Source organism: Heteronotia binoei, chromosome 12 (genome assembly GCF_032191835.1).
Source record: "Heteronotia binoei isolate CCM8104 ecotype False Entrance Well chromosome 12, APGP_CSIRO_Hbin_v1, whole genome shotgun sequence".
NCBI classification, from domain to species: Eukaryota; Metazoa; Chordata; class Lepidosauria; order Squamata; family Gekkonidae; genus Heteronotia; species Heteronotia binoei.
Window position 1 is genome coordinate 42507122 of NC_083234.1, and position 17776 is coordinate 42524897.

Consider the following 17776-nt stretch of genomic DNA (forward strand, 5'->3'; position numbering starts at 1 on the left):
GGCCACAGAGCATGTCCCAGCCATATACCCACTGAGTCACCACTGACACTCTAATCTAGCATTAGGGAGAAAGAAATTAGGCATGTGTAAAGTGTTGTTTTGAGTCCCATTGAACAGAAGAAAAGTAGAACATAGATATTTTAAATAAATTTCTGCTTTATAGCAACTACAGCCAGAAATTGACTTTCTTCAGTGTCCACCCACTGGTTTCCCTAAGAAGCCATTTTCAGAGTCTGGTTTATGTTCAAGACAGTCAGATCTGATCTCTATACAACAGCAATTATTCTGCATGCTGTAGTCACCTCGGAGAAGAGGTGGAGTTTGTCACTCTAATCAAGAGATACGTGAAGGGATAAATTTTACCACCAGAAATTATAAGCTTTAAAAACATGCATTATGAGTGCTGTTCTAGGGCCAGGGGGTTGGATCCTTAACCTTTGGCCTAGATGATACTTCTGTTGTACATGTATGCTGAATACACAATGTTTCAGGAGCAGGTGCAAATGCAAGATAGCTGTTTTTCTTTGTCCTACAGATTCAGAAGTTGTTGCAGAAACAGGGCTTTATTTCCCTGGGGGAACATGGTGGAATAGAATTCCAGAACCTCTCTGTAGGAACAAAATTCTCAAAAAAAATGTTTAAAAGTTCATTCAGGGCCTGTGTGTTTTTCCTTCATTTCCCTCTTGAGAGGTTCCTGCACCTCTTTTTCCAGAAAAAACCCCCTGCGTAGAAGCATGTAACGAACAGGACTGCCTCTCCTCGCGTGTGCTCCAGAGCACTAAAATCTAGCTCACAACCTCTACTGACTATACCTGGCCCGAAGGATGTCCCACTTGCCTCAGCCAGGGTCTTTTCGGCCTTGGCCCCAGCCTGGTGGAATCAGCTTCCTGTAGAAATTCAGGCCCTCACTGAATTACTACCTTTTTGCAGGTCCTGCAAAATGGAGCTATTCTGCTAGGCCTTTGGTTGAGGCAGCGGGCACCCAACCCATCGACTGGCATCTATGCTATGACACCATCTCTGCTGCGCTACCGTCAACTATAGTCACAGATCTTAGCATGCTGCAAATATTAACTATGCCATCTATAATTTGGTTTACAACTTGTGTATTGCTTGATCTACTGCTATTTTATTTGTTTTTAACTATATAATTTAAATTGTGATTTTAAAATGATGCTATCTGCCCTGAGCCCGTTCTTGGGAAAGAGCAGAATACAAATCGACTAAATAAATAAAATAAAAATAACAATGAATGACAATCTATTCATAACCAGTGTTAGACATGGAATCTATATGTCTCACAGCAACAAAGGAAGAACATGCAGAATAGCCTTTGATTTCCTAAGCAGTCCCTCCCAAAATGTGCAGAGCACAGTAAAATCATTACAGCTACTTAGTTCAGTTAAATAATTTATTCAATAATTGAAAAGGAAATAAAAAAGAATATTTCTAACAGACCCTAGTTAATTCCTACAAAAATTCCACCTAACTACACTAAAGAAACATTAGCAAACATCCAGCTTGAACTTCCCTAAGTTACTATCTGCATTCACTCTCTTCATTTTCTTCCTCAGATCTAGAGTACAGCTCATAACTGATGAATAGCCCTTCAGAATGTAAAAAGGAATGAAGAAGAAGGAATACAAAGGATACTCTCAAATCTTAAAACCACACCACAGGAATGGCTGATAGATACCTGATACTGTTCAGGTGGGTAGCTATGTTGGTCTGAAGCAATAGAACAAAGTTTGAGTCCATAGGCACCCTTAAGACCAAGGAAGCTGTGTGTCATGAGCCCTGACGAGGAAGAGCTGGAAGGGTTAACAGACCTGGAAGAGTTGCCAGCCAGTTCCTCAACTGAACAAACAGCAGCTGGCCCATCAACCACTCTCCAGGCACCAGTGTCTGCTGTTGACGATCAATCTTTCCAAGCTCTCCTCCTCCCATCTCAAGAGTTCGAAGCAGGCTTCAGAAAGAACTTTCAGAGCGAAGACATGAGGCACGCCGAGGCTTCAGATCTCTCAGCCCTGAGTTCTAGCAGAGTCACTGCCACACAGGGAGCAGGCTGATTGAGACTCCCATATAGCTCCCACCCAAGACCTGGTAACCTTGTGGAAGCAACAAGTCTATTCTCTGGCTTTCATCCACGCTCCTTGCTGATTCCTGATCCTGACCTGCTTGATTTCCTTGGCACCCTGACCTTTTGGCTTTTGGACATTAACTTCTGATTCCGGTTTGTGATTCTGCATTGGTGACTTGGCTCCTGCTTGACTTACTAGACTTTGACCTTGGACTGGCTTTGGACTCCTGCCTGCCTGCACCCTGAGAACGTGACATTGTGCTATACAGGATGATAGCCGAAGAGAGACTGTAATAACTTGTCTTCCACAGCAGTACATGGATCAAACAAAACTCAGGTTTCTGGCTTCAGGTAAGTTACCCTGATCACAAAGTTTCCTTCTTGATTCAATTACCTTACATATATCATTGTCCAAATGAAGTCCCCACCGTGCCAGTTCATTGTGGGCTGCCTCATTCATTTCAATTCTTTTCATGAGCCGACTCAGAGATGTATAGTGTTGCTTAGGGCTCAAGTTGATTTGCTGGCTAAGCTCCTATAGGTTAACATATTAGCAAAGAAAATCATATTGAAGAGCTTCAGAAATATGTACTTCAAGAGGGTTAGACAAACTTGATTTCTAACCTTCTAAGGTTTTCTCCCCTCCCCTTCCCTCAATGGATCAACTCAACTCTACACACACCACTGTATTTAAAGTCATTTAATGAAGTTGTAAGTATACTAGAAATTACAACTCCAAGCCAAAGACTAAGTTAGGCATTAAATTAACAAATAATGGAAACACAAAAACAAATTCATACAATTAGTAAATCACACACATATTACATTTTCTATGGCTAGAAACATGCATGTTTCTGGTCCACAAATTATCCCACATCACCTTCATGACTCTGAAATCTTTCTTCATCTTCTCAGGAATTCCAGTCAAGAAGGAAAGCTCTGGAAGCAGCAAGATTTCACCCTTCTGCAGCTACAAGAAGAATAAAGAAAGAATAATAGTATACATGGTATGCATGGTAATATTCTACTATTACTAACTGGGGTCAACAGCAAGTACAGTAAAGAAAACTAAGATAGTAAGAGCAAAAACAGATAGGTGCTAGATTGCTAGCTGTCATGCTAAAAAAGTTGAATACTATCCTATTTGAATGCCCACACTTCTTATTTATACCACTATACCCTCACATACACAGCTAAATTCAGTGACTCAAGAGATAATTAAGTTGGCTGATATCTTCTGAAGTGAAAGGTATATTGCCATTTGTTCTGCAATCCACAATTCCAAAAGATAGAAGTTTTCTTCTATCCTGTATCTAAGAGCAAAAAATCTGCAAAGGAAAACCATGAAGGACTAAGGTCGATGGTTCTTCAAACCTAAGGGAAGTCCCCCAGTTTATAGAAAATCCAAAATGTAAACTAAGTATGTGATTTAAACTTGCTAAAAACAAAGGAACAGAATTCCTTGATGCATTAAAACTTATGAAAACATATCACAAGATCTTAGTTGCAATCTGACATTACTGAGACACCCAAAACAACACACATGAGCAATGGAGTATGAGCATAAGCCAGGGAGGGCAGAAGAGTGGGGGGAGGAAAAGTGTGGTGCAGACAGCACCATGGTAAGCAAGAGGGAAAGTGTGGTGCAGAATAGAAACCGGAGGGAGATGGGAAGACAGGGCACCCACGGTAGTGGAGGAATTCCCCTGCTGTGAGACCTTCTGAGTTCCCAATACGTAGCATATACAGTTCCTCAAAATGATTTCCTGTGCTTTTCCTGGATCAGATAGGTGCAATGTTATACATAGTGTCAGTACACATAGTGCCATTTGAACACAATAGAAATGACTTTTAATAAAAATGCATCATACAAGGTTTAAGATAGTCAATGATGGTTAAGGACTGTCTGTTAACTTGGCTGCATTGAAATCAGTGGTGGACATCACTGCCATACATCTGAAAACTGTTATAGAGACCAGGCCAAAAATCCCACTACTGACTGTGCAGAATACAGTACTAACTACAAATAATTTATTCCTTAAAAGTCCATTTATATCTTGCCTAGCAAGTACATCACTGCCACCCTCCTATGACTGCTCCAATGCTTTTCTCCCAAAGGGTTAGAACAGACTACATCCTTAGGCCTCTGCCTGCAGTTCTGGCTTGCATGACTTGCAGAAGCATGGGAGCAATTGATATACCTAATTTTCAACATAACCCCATCTGTGGATTCTTAAATCCATAAATCAGGAGCCAACAAGGTAGATATTTTTCTTCAAACATGGGGAACCCTCAGGATTTGCAGGGAAATGTAAGTTGCCCTCACAACAGAGGAATGTTGTCTGCACCTGCATAGAAATGCTCCTCTGATAGACCTAGGGAATCCATCCTCTTTACAGCATGTGGGAGACACAAGAGGAAGGGAGAGCCACTGCTTCAGCCAGATAGGCAAAAGTGGAGCTTCAAGCAAGAGAGGGAGGACAAGAGTTGCTACCACACTCCCCACTCCCACTTCCTGCAGAACTGCTAGGAGAATGATAGGTAGGCAGAGCAGTAAGGAGAGACAGACAGGGACAATGGCAAGCAGAGCAGCACAAGGCACCCAAACTGAGTGGGGGAAGAATTAAACAAACAAATGAGATTTCCCCTCTCTTTGTGTACACTGCAGGCAAGTGGTAGAGGACAGAGCGCAAGAGCTGCTGCCGCTGCCATTCCCTCTGAGAGGTGGGAAGGACAGATGGTTGGGCAGAATGTGGGGGAAGTGCTTATTAATATAATTACGCAGTTCCATGAATTGTATCAATGGCTCACCTTTCCAGGAGGATTTTTTCTTTCATCAGGTCTGTGAATCAGCAATGGTTGATCAAGTTCTCTGACTGATATCCCATAATTTTTACTGGAGGAAAAAAAATATCCACAGCAACAGGTTCATTTACAGACTCCAGAAGCAGTTACTCAAAGTGAGTTACAAAAACTAAATAATGCAAAATCCCCATCCAGCCAGAGCAAGGTAGAATTGACGGCAAGAGCGTGTGCAGAGTGTAGGCAGACTACAACAGGAAGTTGCCTTAGCAATAGGAACGTCGATATGAAGAGCCAACACACCAGTTGCTTTTATAACGAACGGTGTATTATACAAAATATTTACAGCAGTGAAGATATATACATACACAGTCCAGAGTAACAAAATGCTTCGCCAGTAATCCAAACACATTGAGAGAAAAAACATTCTGGCACTCTGCTGATTATATAGTACAGCCCACCAATCAGCTAATTCTGCTGACTCATTGTGACTCCTCTAGACAAGTCCAGTTATTACTAGTTATTGCATCAGCCAGGATAGTCCTGTGACTTCTGTCATGTGACACCTGTCATTCTGACAGTTCATGATCTACCATGCTTCACAGCAGGCTACCATATACTAACACACCTCCTTAGACTGCTAGTGAACGCATGCCTAATAATTCAGCCAGTTTTACATGCCTTTCGTTGTACAGACCCATCGACTAATCTTTTCACTTTAAATAGCCACCGGCACGATAATATGTTTTTCCCTTCCGGCCTCTGTGTAGGAGAAAACACCATTCTTGTACAGAGAGAAATATTCTCTTTTCATGGCTTCCAGCCAAGCTTTTTTCTTCTGCATCTGCCAGAGTCATTACTTCTTGATAACTCTCAGGTTCAGACACATATACATGGTTTATACTATCAAAGCCATACCGTACAGGAGGAACACCTTTTGTACTCTGGGAGGAAACCCGAGTCTCCCAACAAGCTCTATGCTCGTTCTCAGACACCTCCTGCTTCACCACAACAGGCACTGGTGAAGAATCTTGTTCCTGACTATTATCAGTCAGTGGCAGCAATACATGAGTATTCCCTTCAGTGCCATGAAGCTTAGCCCAATTGCTATGCTCACTGAAGTTAGAAGATCTACTGAACGTCACTTTCTGTTCAGTGTCACTAAACCTGTATGATTTCATGTTGGTTTGATATCCCAGAAATACCAATTTTCTGGATCTGGCACTTCCTTTTCTTCTCAATTTCAGAGGAATATTAACCCAGGCTTTTGTTCCAAACACTCTGAGGAACTCTAAACTAGGCTCCTTGAACATAGCCTTATAGGGGATGTTGTCTGTAGCCTTCGTCCATAATCTATTGTTCAAGAAAGTGGCTACCATGAATGCCTCAGCCCAGAATGCAATAGGTAGAGATGCATCATCTAACATGGCATACTTCATTGTCTCAAATATGCCGGCTTTCCTCTCAGCCACCCTATTTTCTGCAGGTGTTGCAGGATTTGCCACCCTATGTACAATCCCCTGGTGCTTCATCCATGTAGCAAACTGAGTTGACATAAATTCACCCCCTTTGTCAGTTTGTAGAGCTAGCAGCTGCAACCCAAGCTGTTTCTGTACTCTCTTTACCCACTGCTTAAAACATTGAAACACTTCTGATTTCTGTTTCAGTATAAAGGACCAGCAGTATCTAGTACAGTCATCTACTATCAGAAACACATATCTATTAGCTGAATGATTCTTTGGAAATGGCCCAAAAACATCGACACGGACTAGAGCTAGTGGCCGCTCCGACACCCTCGTGCTCTCTTTTGCAACCGGGAATGCTTCGCTTTTGTCCTTTTTGCACACTTGGCAGTCTAGATATGTCTTACAAGATTTTACAGATGCATTTGGCAGCAAAGACAATGTCTTGCTAATAGTATGAAAACTTGAATGCCCAAGTCTGCGGTGGAGGAGGTGTAAACATGAATCATGGGGGCATACATTAGACCAGGGGTCCTCAAACTACGGCCCGTGGGCCAGATGCGGCCCGCTGAGGACGTTTATGCGGCCCGCCGGGTTATGGCAAAATCAGACCGGAAGTGACGTTCAACCTAAACTCGCGTTAGCAACGCACACTTCCGGCACTGGGCTGAGGCGGCGAAGACAGAGTGTGAGGGGATACCGAGGTGAGGTGAGTTCCCAGGCCGGGGTGTGTGGTGTGGGGAAGGGAGAGAGATGCAGAAGACGGAGAACTGACGGCCCGTGGCCTTGTACAGTAACGGCAGTCCGGCCCTCCAACAGTCTGAGGGGACAGTGAACTGGCCCCCTATTTAAAAAGTTTGAGGACCCCTGCATTAGACACTTGATCTGCCTTAACGGCCTCACGCCCCACCAAATACACATTATCAACCAACTTTCCCTCTGTGAGGATTTTTCCACCTTTAGACACTTTACAGCCTGTGTCAGAAAAATTCACCTCATATCCAGCTTTACCTAATAAGCCAACACTGAGCAAATTTGATTGTAATGTAGGCAATCAACACAGCACTTCCTCAAGGTCACAGCCTAGTGCTGGAAAGTTTACCCGGCCATTACACACTACCTCAGACATAGAACCATCAGCGAGGTTTACATGTGATAACACAGCCTGCCGAGAACTCATCATTAAAGCTTTAAAGGTGCAAATATGACTAGTAGCCCCAGAGTCCACTAGCCAAACAGACCCGTTTGTTCTCGTAGTCACCAGCTTTGCCTGCTCACAGTTCCCAGGTTTCTGTAGAGACGTCTTTCTCTGTCTCCCGGCCTCAGGACAAAACCGCCTGATGTGAGAAGCTGACCCACACTGGTAACACTTTCTCACATGTAGTAGTGCTGATCTCCTGCTACTGCTTGGCAACGACCCTCTGACTCAGCACGGCCCTTGTCTCACTTCCACCGGCAGGTGCACTGGCTCCACTCCCAGAATGGGACGCTGCAGTCAGCCTGTCTTGGAAGTCATACAACCGGGCACAGACGTACTCCATGGTCAGAATGTTGGCGTCAACAGATTCCAGAGCTGTTATCAGTTGCAAAAACTCTGGAGGCAGCGATGAAAGCAAAATATAAACTCTGTCGTCCACAGCCACAACCTTGCCTCTGGTCTCCAGCTCCACAAAGCAGTCAGTGAGAGCCTTAATATGCTCCAGTACAGAGCCACCTGACACCAGCAACGTGCGATACATCCTGGGTGTTAACGCCATGAGAGACCCAGCAGTGGTATGCATTCCACGAAGCACATTCCAAGCCTCTCTCGCCGTCATCTTCCCTCTCACATATATCAACTGATCATCCCCCACACTGAGGATGATGTTTGCGAGAGCCTTCTGCTCCAGGGCAATCTCGTTAGCCGGAGCAGCAAGTGGGTCAGATACAAACGTCCACAGCCCTTGTCTCTTCAGGAAAAATTCCATACGCAGAGACCAAATAGCATAATTCACCGAAGTGAGCTTCTCAACCAAAACAGCCAGTGGTTGAGCCATCTCTCTGCCATCCACAGACACCCGGAATTCCTCCTCCTCGTCACTCACCAACAAGGACAATGACTTCACCTCCTGCGCCAGCATGGCTCCTCTCCAAACTCCAACGAACCTCCACAGCCAGGCACAGTCTCCAGGTTTTAACTGCACAGCACATGGACTGGGCCCATAACCCTGACAGCAAGAGTGTGTGCAGAGTGTAGGTAGACCACAACAGGAAGTTGCCTTAGCAATAGGAACATCAATATGAAGACCCAACACACCAGTTGCTTTTATAACGAACGGTGTATTATACAAAATATTTACAGCAGTGAAGATATATACATACACAGTCCAGAGTAACAAAATGCTTCGCCAGTAATCCAAACACATTGAGAGAAAAAACATTCTGGCACTCTGCTGATTATATAGTACAGCCCACCAATCAGCTAATTCTGCTGACTCACTGTGACTCCTCTAGACAAGTCCAGTTATTACTAGTTATTGCATCAGCCAGGGTAGTCCTGTGACTCCTGTCATGTGACACCTGTCATTTTGACAGTTATGATCTACCATGCTTCACAGCAGGCTACCATATACTAACAAGAATTTCAAGCCTTACATAAAGCAAAGATGCTGAAAGTCCTATCATTAAGAGCTTCCTTTGTTCCATTACTCCACAGGGGTAACCAAACTGCGGCTCGGGAGTCACATATGGCTCTTTCACACATATTGTGTGGCTCTGGAAGCCCCACTGTCCTGTTAGCCAGCTTGGAGAAGGCATTTTCTCTTTAAATCACTTTGCCAAGCAAGACAGCAGCTTGGAGAATGCATTTGCAGTTGCTTGCTTTCCACCTTCACCCATCTGTTTGCCTTCCTTCCTTCCAGTCTTGCAGCTCTCAAACACTTGACATGTCTTACAGTGCTCAAACATCTAACGTTTATTCTATGTGGCTCTTACACCAAGTAAGTTTGGCCACCTTTGATCTAGTACCTCTTACCTGTAGTAGTCTACAAAGGTGATCTCTTTCCCATCAAACAAGGTAAAGCTGTCCTTTGGCGTCTTGTTCCAGTCAATATCATCAATACGGTAAGTATTGTTATTGTAACGTGTGATTATAATGTTGCCAATTAGTTGTTTTGTGCACTCATCCTGGAAGTTCTCTTTACTTTGTTGGTATATTGCATGCCTTTGGGAAAAGGGATGAACAAAAGGTCTTTTGATGAATGCATACATACAACTCTCATTTAGGCATCTCTGTACAGAAAACAGAGTTGCACTTACCTGTAACTGTTATTCATCTGCGTTTTCTATGCAGACACACATTGGGACTGCACTTGTGCAAGTTGCTTGTGGGGCATTTTCTTTTTAGATTAAAACCCTAAGGAAGAGACGCCCCACCCCTTTTGGAGCTGGTGCATGCGTAGGATTCCTGTCCAATGCATCATGTGCTCCATGGGCAGGCAGCCCTTCCCTCAGTTCCCACTAAGCTGCCGTGAGTCCCCTTCCATGGCACGATAGGCCCCATGAGAGCTCACAGCAGGGCAGGAAGGAGGGAATGTGTATATGCACAGAAGACATTGATGAACAACAGTTACAATTTAGTACAACTCTGTTTTCATCTTCTGTCTTCTCATGCAGCCCCACATAGGGACCATTAGTGAGCTACTCAGCAAAGGAGGTGGGGTGACTCTCTCTCTGGAACAGAGCCTGTAGAATAAACCTGCCTACATCCACTTATTTCTTTGGCTGAAGGTCTGAAGCATAATACTTCACAAATGTATCCTTTGTCAACCAGGTTGCCATCTTGCAGATGTCCTGCAAGTGAACTCGTCAATGAAATGTGGCAGATGACCCCTGAACTCAGGTGGAGTGTGCCTTCACATTGAGCGGATACAGCTTCAGACACCACGTAGCAGGAATGGATGGTAGCAACTACCCATCTGGAAACTGCTTTGCCCTTCTTCAGGCTCCAATAACAAATAAATAGTGCTTTGTTTTTATGAAAAATTTTAGTCCTTTCTATACAGTAAAAGAGGGCTTTCTTAACATAAAGGGTATGTAGAGCAGGGGTGTCAAACATATGGCCCAAGGGCTGAGCAGCTTCCTTCTGTTTCCAGGGCTTTTTTTGTAGCAGGAACTACTTTGCATATTAGGTCACCATACCTGATGTAGCCAATCCTCCAGGAGCTTACAGGGCTCTTATAACAGGGCCTACTGTAAGATCTTGGAGGAGTGACTACATCAGGGGGTGTGGTCTAATATGCAAAAGAGTTCCTGCTACAAAAAAGCCCTGACTGTTTCCTTTTCCAGGGCTGCTACTGCAGCCACACTGCAGCTTGCTTTCCCCCCAGCTCTTTGCTTCCCACCTCCCTTTCCCTCCCACCTACCGTCTCTCTCTCTCTCTCACACACACACACACAACACATACACGCAGCTCTGTGGTTGTTTCCTGAGTTGTTTCCTGATACAAAGACAAGTCTCTCTCTCACACACTCTCACATATACACAAAGCTTCTGCTTGCTTGTCTGGGGCTGCTGCTCCTCTTTTGAGAAGGAAGGGAGGGGGGAAGAGAGAGAGAGAAAACAAAGTTCTATGGCAGCTTTAGGACCAACAATCTTTTATTTCAGGTATAAACTTTGGCGTGCAAGCATATTTTGGTAGGAGGGTGGATTCAGATAAGCACAATTACATTAAAGAAATTATGTTGGTTTATTCTGAAAAGTTAAAAAAATATTGGATTTTTTGGTTCCTATCTGGATTTTATTTTCTTTCAAAAAAGACCCTGATTGGGAATTAGAACACCTGGATTGGCCTTTGTAACTTAGAGAGTGGAGTGATTTCAGACGCCAAATGATAACACCACACATTGATAATGACAAAGGAAAACTAGCTCTCAGTTCAGTCCTGTAGGATGCATTGTCTTGAGCTTCGTTATCAGTTACAACACAGCAGCCTCTCTTTCTAATGTCCCTTTGGATTTCCTTTAAGAGCACTGCTACCAGTAACTGTCAGCAACTGAATAGTGTGGTTTCTAATAGTGTGGTTCATTTATTCTTTGAGTCCTCCTGGGCAGAATTTGAGACTCACCTTTACCAATGCTGGTATCTCCACGCCTACTATGCTTCTGCATATCACAACTAATCCAATCAAGCCTGCTAATGTTTTTCACCTGCTATTGACATTTGGCATCTGAAATCACCTTTATAAAGTCTGTACCTCTGGTTCCTCATGTTACATTTTATGGCACACATGGACTGACCCAACAAAGTAACATTTATGTCAGATCTGGTTCTCATGACCTTCCTGAGCTGTAGACAAAACCCTACTATCCAAACTGATCTGGTACCAAGCCCCTGCAAATTGTGTCAGCCTATCCTGAAAGCATGGAACACCTGCAGCTACTGAAACAGATAGACAGAACTTCACTGACTGTTGGCCCTGATCCCTCAGGGGCTCTGTTGACTGGGTCTCAGCCACAGCGTACCCTTTCTTTTTGAAAAGGGGACAATTGGAAAGGACATTAAAGATACAAAATGACAGCTGGTGGTGCTGTCTCTGACCCCTGCAGAATGGGGTAGCAAAGCCATATTGCCTTTGAGAGAAACATTATCTCTGGTCTTGAGCTGCAGAAAACATTTTTTTATACTCTTGTTAAGTCCAAACAATCTCCTGATAGAAGAGCTTCATCTAGAAAGCATAATCCATGGTCCAAAAATCCAAACCTTTCCTGATGACACTATCTACATAGCCAGTTATTTATCTGCCATATTCTTTTTTCCCTTACTAAGCTACAGCCTTCGACAAGAACTGACAAAAACACAGTCTGTGCTCCCACATTCTTACCCAGAGCCAGTTTCTTTTAAAACATTCTGGGCTGTGCTGGGCAGTATTATTTGTTCCCACATGGATCAGCAAGAAAGGATAATAATCCATGGGCTTGAAGAGTCTTCCTACCCTTTCAGTTATGTCCTGGATATGTGCATCCAGTAGACAGAATACTTCTTGAGACAGCAAGTTTGGTAGGCACACTTTAGCCTCCAGATCTCTCAGTAGGGAATCCCCTGTTACCAACACATACCTGTTCCTATACTGGGGAGCAGAAGCTCAAGTCCTATCATCCACAAGGAGCTGAGAAAACTCTTTCAAGTTTGTAGGAGGCTGGGGATGTAGCCCTTGTTCCAGTGGTCCAGAATCAATGTCTATGGGGAGATCCTGGAACCGATTGCTTAGCAACAGAGACTCCAAATGTCTCCTGATTGTCCTGCTTCTGCAGGTTACCTTTTTTCAATGCACCCTCCTCCTGTGTTGAATGCTCCTCCATTCACTGAGGTACCTTTTTCCTCCTCCTCCTGTTGCCCTATCAAGAGCACTTCACGGGTTCTGTTCATGAAATCTTCATGTTCCCTTATAAACTGGAGCATGGGCAAACATACCCGTATCTTTTCTCCAGTAGGGCTACAAATTTACACTTGCTGCAAGTGTAACTGTTGTTACCCTCAGGTAAGAATACAAACATGCCACAGACTTTGCATGTCACTGCCTCTCTCCTTCACCAGCCATGCTGCTGCAATTAATTTCCAATCCAATCCAAATTAGTTCTGTATAACTAGTACCTCCCTGATAACTCCACTAGCAAACTGCCTTCCAAGACTTCTTGTGAATAGCAACTCACCTTCCTACAGGGCCTCTGGCCTGACTCCCAGGCTAAGAGCCACAGGGCAAGAGTCCTTGAGCTCGCGCCTCTGGTGAGGAGGAACCTTACACAATAGAAGCCTCATCCAGCAGAGGGCAGGGCCAGCAGTCAAATTACACCCAGGCAATCAAATTACATCCAGGCAACAGAGACAAACAGAAACCAAGATTACTCAAACAGGCACCACTTTCCAACAAACTATACACACCCACACACCCTCAAACATTGTCCTCCCACATTGTAACCTCAGCTCTATCTCCTCAGCAGTTAAGGAAAGGCAAATAAAAACACTCACCCCTCCAGCATCCTGCTTCTTCTCAAAGCCCAGCTGAGATAGGTCGGCTGGGGATGAATGCTGACTGGACCACTGAGGTACCTGCATGTCTTTTGTGACCAATGAAGACAGCAGTGGGTCCGTGGACAGAAACTGACAGGAGTCCTGCTTTACTTGGATTTACTTTAATTTTCAATTTTATAAGGTGCAGCCTGGATGGAGGCTGCTTTTTGCCAGAATGGAACCATGAAGTTAGATAGATACGACTCATGGCAATAGTAGTTTGTCATAAAGCAAAAATTGCTTGTGGTCAAAGTTTTCATGTATTTGTGTCTATGGTAAGGAATTCTTCAAATATAAATCAAAAGCAATAGATACAGAGGATAACAGTAATCTGAATTATGCTGGAGAAAGTTTAATGCAACTACATTGGTGATCATAGCTACACTGTATTGGAATGTCCAGCTGTCTCAGAAATTAAATAGCTTGCAATGATTATTTGGGGGGGAGAGTTTGCCAGTTTTGCAGAACATATCATGAGAGTGAAAGTTAAGGATGGAGAAGTAGTCCTGATACAGAAAAACTAATGGACAGCTGATGTTAGGCTTTAGAAAAAGGAAATGGACTGAGAAATATGAACTTGAAGGGAGGATGTACAATTTAGCTTCCAAACCACTCTTGATTTAAACTAACAAAACCTGATCTTTGCAGCACTTTATTTTAAGAGCATTAGCTTTCATAGTCCACTTTATCAGATGCTGAAATGGATAGGAAAGATAGCTGGCAAGAAATATAAGGCAAGAAGGAACTAAGTTAAGAGGGAAATCATGGAGGAACTTCACAGTATATGAAGTCAGAAGTGGCTGTATTCTGTGGAGTGCAGCAGGATACCCAAGTTGTTTAGGTTGATCTATTTTTTTTGGGGGGGGGGGATTCACAGCAGACTGAAACATCTGGCTTTTTCTCTTCCTAATGTATACACACCAACACCAAAAAGTGAAAGAAACAGGGGAAAACAACTGAAGTTATACTTGTGGTATGTGTTTTGTTAGAATGATCCCACCCCCCCTGTAAATTTCTGCCATTTCACCTTGCACTGCTGAATGAGCTCTAATAAACTTAGTATTAGTAGTTCAGTGATATCCTCTTCCCAAAGAGTCATTCTACAGAGAGACTACAACCCTCTCTTACTTCTTATCAAGAACTGCACAAAAACAATGAAATTTGAACTAAGTAGTACATATGTATATTCTTTGCTTGGCTCATCTATGCTTATTTGATGTCAAATACATGTCAGTTACTAGACTGATCCTTCATTCCTTTCAGAGAAGACGTTCCCACACTCATCTTTATAGACGACCCACACAGTATTTGTCAAAGAATGTTATTCTGTCTGCCTTACTCACATGAAATCCAGGACAGAATCATTCCTAATGACCTTGTGAATAACATCTGCCAAAAGAAAGAGGCCCCCTTCACATTTTCGTATACTGGCTGCATAGCCTGGCCAAATCTGTAACCTATTAAGGAAATAGGTTTTACAAAAACAGTACACGTTTTCAGAGTACAAATGTAAATTAGGATATCTGATGCTTTAAGTTGATGCACTTAACAAGTAAGAGTCCAGACTATAAAATACATTTATAGAACCTGGATCTTAACTATTAAGATTCAGGCTTTTTTTTTAAAAAAAAACATCATTTAAGATTAATGGTGTTTCAGGGTTAAATTAGAAAAAATACCTGCAACTGGGGAAGTTCTAATGATATAACTGAATAATAAAAGCTTTTAGATCTACATACTACCACACCTGGCACAACACAACATATATGAAACTGAATAATCTTTTTTTCTAGGTGCAAAAGAATGATCAATGCATGACTCTTAAAACCAATCACAAAAACAATTTTGTGACTTAAATGCCAGGTTACTTGGAGATTTTGTATCCAATAACAATGTCTACGCCATGAGATAACTAATTTTTATACTTGGCTATGGGAGAATGGGAAGAAGGATTAAATACTTTTAATTACCATGGCTAGCTGATGTTTTTTTGAGAGAAAACCACAGTAGATAAAGAATAAGACACAAGCTTTTCAGTACAGACTTTCATACTAACATTAAGGAGCTACTTTTTTCTGTACAGCTATAGAGTATCCCAAACCTGATTACAGCCTTTGGAAACTGACATAGACTATACATAGGATTACAATGTGTGAAAAATTTAGTGGTGTGCATTTGGAAACAAGTGACAAAAATATAAACTCAAATTTAAGTCAAGAAAAAATATCTGACTGCTACAATTCGGGTGAATTTTACAGCAACAAACAAAAGGGGCTTTCAAATGATTTATTGGTGATGGGATGGGTCCACTAATTATGTCCTAATATAAAACAAAGAGGTGTACCAACCTATACTGCTGTAGCACAGTAGCACTAGTAGGGTCAAAGAAATTCCTCCCAACAGCTTTCATATCTAAAATCCTCATCACTCTGGAATAAAAACCCAAAATAGTAAGAAGTTTTAAAAGCAGACTCCACCACATAAATGAACTATTGATTGAATGCTAATGTTGTGGTACATGTTAAACACTGATAACAGCAACTGAAGTTTTTTCCCCATGGAAATTACTGCGCACTTGTGCAAATTTACTCTAGACAGACCACTAAAATCAATGGGCTTATAACTCTGCATAGCATTGCACAGCTAATCTGCTAAAGCCTTTCCAAAAATCAATGACTTTTTCTGAACCACAGCAGCAGATTAGATCTGGATCACCTATTTATGTTTCTGATCATGCCCATAAGAAGTGTTCCATAACTGGAGCAATACCAGATTAAACCACTTTTTAATAAAATGAATGGCTCACTCAACTGTTCACATGGTGGTAGAGCAGAGGAAGGAGGTTTCCAACTTGAAATAACAGGTTTCCAACTTTCAAGTTCATATCGACTATGCAAGTATGCACATTTCCCTGGTTGCTATGATAATTCAATCATTATCATTTTGTTCAGAAACAACTCAGGCTGTGCAGTCCACAGTACAGCATTTATATTTGTTAGGACAGAAATTATAAAATTTAGTCAGGAAATAATTAAGGATTTATTCAGGGCCTTTTTTGTAGCAGGAACTTATTTGCATATTAGGTCACACACTCCTGATGTAGCCAAACCTCCTGGAGCTTACAGTAGGCCCTATACTAAGAGCCCTGTAAGCTCTTGGAGGTCTGGCTACATCAGGGGTGTGTGGCCTAATATGCAAAGGAGTTCCTGTTACAAAAAAAGCCCTGGATTTATTTATATACACGAAGAACAAAAGTTGCAACTCTATGCACTCATGTGAAACCTGAGTAAATAATGTTGCAAACAAGATAAATTAAATGCTTATAACTAACTAGAGCAATCTTTAAGGGCACCCATATTCATAATTCGTTCAATATAAAACATGTTTTGTGTCATACTTATAATACAGTACTGTGCTTCAAAAGTCAATCTTTTTTTTTCTTGGTTTGCTTTTTTATTTACAAAAAGAATGTAATTTAATGAATTTCACAGAAGATTCATTTTTAAGACTAGACTGTAATACTAACATATTGCATACAGATATTTTAACACACATTATTTTTAGAACATGTAAGATAACTATTTTTTTATTTCAGCTGGTCATATGGGTTTTTTTTCCTGTCCTGCTTTGTTTTTAGCTCACTGAAATGGCACCAGCATGACAGTTCTTGCTCAAACTCCCCTTACCTCCTGAAAATAACATTGTAAAACGGAATGCACAAATCTGAGCTGGGCTCCAGAATTTTAGTCATTTGAATCTTTATATTGATCTCCACTCCATCTGTCTTCCTCTGACACTTCAAATCAACACTCTGACAGAAGAAAATTTGAGAGGCTTTAAAAGAAATGTATAGGCCACACTGAACTCAAGCCTCCACCTCTTCCAAAGAACTGGACTTTCAGCAAAAGATATGTGATATCACTATCCACCTCATTACTTTTCATCTTGCTTTCTTCACCCATGTTACTCATTGTTTCTGTGCATGCATACAGAGACAGCATCATGGAAACAGCAACACACTATGACAACCAAAAGCTGATTGTGCCATTTAAAACTGCACTGCCGATCTTATTCTGAAAATGATACTAGAGTGCCTTTGAAATGGCATGCTGCTTTGCCCACTGTTCAGGGGCTTGGAAACTGAAGCATGAAAGATGGGTTTTTTTTAACATCTGCACCATCCTTGCAAATGACATGGTGGAAAGTCTTAAAAACTCAGAGTCTTGGCCTACAGTATGTTCAAGGACATATCAGAAAAATACTATGTACAATATAACCATTGATAGTAATAGTTACCAAATTACCTATACATCCATTTATTGTGGAATTCGCCCTATTATAACATTCCAAAGGGGCAAGTACCCCAAATCAGCTCTGAGCTGGA

At 42.1% G+C, this 17776-nt stretch overlaps 1 protein-coding gene across 1 annotated transcript in view; it reads right to left on the reverse strand.

The window, feature by feature from the left end:
- The window catches only part of PIWIL2 (piwi like RNA-mediated gene silencing 2), an 88150-nt gene that overhangs the window by 54188 nt on the left and 16186 nt on the right, over nucleotides 1–17776 (reverse strand). Inside the window, exons 10-16 of the mRNA XM_060251320.1 lie at nucleotides 17079–17203; nucleotides 15741–15821; nucleotides 14736–14849; nucleotides 9359–9547; nucleotides 4892–4976; nucleotides 2961–3050; nucleotides 2475–2615 (exon numbers count right to left, since the gene is read on the reverse strand). Of these exons, the coding sequence (XP_060107303.1) occupies nucleotides 2475–2615; nucleotides 2961–3050; nucleotides 4892–4976; nucleotides 9359–9547; nucleotides 14736–14849; nucleotides 15741–15821; nucleotides 17079–17203 (825 nt within the window). The remainder of the gene's footprint in view (nucleotides 1–2474; nucleotides 2616–2960; nucleotides 3051–4891; nucleotides 4977–9358; nucleotides 9548–14735; nucleotides 14850–15740; nucleotides 15822–17078; nucleotides 17204–17776) is intronic.